At 70.1% G+C, this 1,536-nt stretch overlaps 1 protein-coding gene across 1 annotated transcript in view; it reads left to right on the top strand.

The window, feature by feature from the left end:
• Positions 1–330: 330 nt before the first annotated feature.
• The window catches only part of H696_01636 (hypothetical protein), an 8,495-nt gene continuing 7,289 nt past the window's right edge, over positions 331–1,536 (top strand). Inside the window, exons 1-2 of the mRNA XM_009495538.1 lie at positions 331–1,148; positions 1,308–1,505. Coding sequence (XP_009493813.1) covers positions 447–1,148; positions 1,308–1,505 — 900 coding nt within the window. The 5' untranslated portion in view covers positions 331–446. The remainder of the gene's footprint in view (positions 1,149–1,307; positions 1,506–1,536) is intronic.

Here is a 1,536-nt window from a genome sequence, read left to right on the forward strand (position 1 = left end):
CCCCCCCGCTGCCATGCCACCATGGACTAAATATGCCGAAGGAGTCCCCCCAGGGGGAAAGAAGGACGCCCGTTCTTTGGCCTCGCCGCCGTGGCAGGCCACCAGATTAGCCTGGGCCAGCCCCCTGCTAGCGACCAGACGCCGGTCCCCCGCCGAGGGGAAACAAAAAGACGCCCCTCCCCCCTGCGGATCCGCCCGCGCGGAGGCCCGTCATTACCATTCACTCCCCTCTCCTCACAGCCCGATAGCCCCCTTCGCTTTCTCTCTCTGCCTCCCCCCCCTCTCCGTCTTTCTCTTTCTCTCTCTCTCTCTGTCTGCACTCCTCCCCCCCCCCCCTCTGCCCCTTCCCGCCCCCTGCCCTCTCGCGTGTGGCCGATCCCCTCGTCCGCTTGCAAGGCTCGCCCGAACGCGCCCGGCCACGACACCCGCGTCCGTCCCTTGGCCCGATGAACTACGGAGCCACCGTGCCACACGGGACGGACGCCCCTCTGCCGGGTGGGACACCGGCGCCGGCGCCGGCGCCGCCCGACGGCGTTCCCACCACCACCACGCCCCTGGTGTCCGCGGCCGCGGCCCAGCCCCGACACCTGCGCACCTTTGCCACCCCGGCCGAGCTGCCCCTCAGCCCATCGCCCTCCTTCGTCGGGTCCGAGGGTGCTGACAGCAGCGTGGCCCCGGACAATGTGCAGCCCGACCCGCAGGTGCCATCTCCGGCAGCCGAGGCGTCGGCCCAGTTGGCCGGCGGCCTGGCCAGCCTGCCCACGCCGTACAGCGAGCGGGCGGTCCCGCTGCCGCGCACGGCCGCCGCCTGGGCCACCATGGCCACTCACAGCCAGGGCAGCTCCAGCAACGTGGCCTCCACCTCGGCCGTCTTCTATGGCGGGGCCTTTTCCGGGGCATGGCGTGCGCCGCCGCTGACCTTCGGTGACATGGGTCTGGCCGTGGTGCTGACCATGCGCGATGTCGCCAAGCAGGCGATCCAGGAGCTCAGCGGGACTGGCGCCAGTGAGGCCATCGGCGGATCGGCCGGCGGCACCCCCGGCGGTGTGTCACCCGTGGCGCGCTCCCTGCTCAGCAACACGGTCCGCACGGCGCGCTATACCTGGTATGATTTCCTCCCCCGGCAGCTGTTGGCGCAGTTCTCCAAGGTGCGCGGTGCTTTCCCTGCCGCATGTCCACAGCCGGCTGGCTGGCTGATGCTGGCGACGCCCGGCGCGGCTGCTCGCCTGCCTGCCTGCCTGCCTGCCTCGCCGGGTTCTCCCTCTCCGCCCCGTCTAACTTTTTCCCTTGCCCCCCCCCCCCTGCAGATGGCCAACTTCTACTTCCTCCTGATCGGCCTGCTGCAGCAGATCCCGGGGATCTCACCGACCGGCCGGCTGACCACCATCCTGCCGCTCTTCCTTTTCGTCGGCTTCGCCATCCTGCGCGAGCTGTATGACGATTTCCGCCGGCACCAAGCCGACAAGGAGGAGAACAACCGTCTGGTGGATGTCTTCCTTGAGGGGGTGCGCTCGCCATTTGCCCCCTCCTTGCCCC

This window comes from Fonticula alba, assembly GCF_000388065.1.
Source record: "Fonticula alba strain ATCC 38817 unplaced genomic scaffold supercont2.2, whole genome shotgun sequence".
Classification (NCBI taxonomy): Eukaryota; order Rotosphaerida; family Fonticulaceae; genus Fonticula; species Fonticula alba.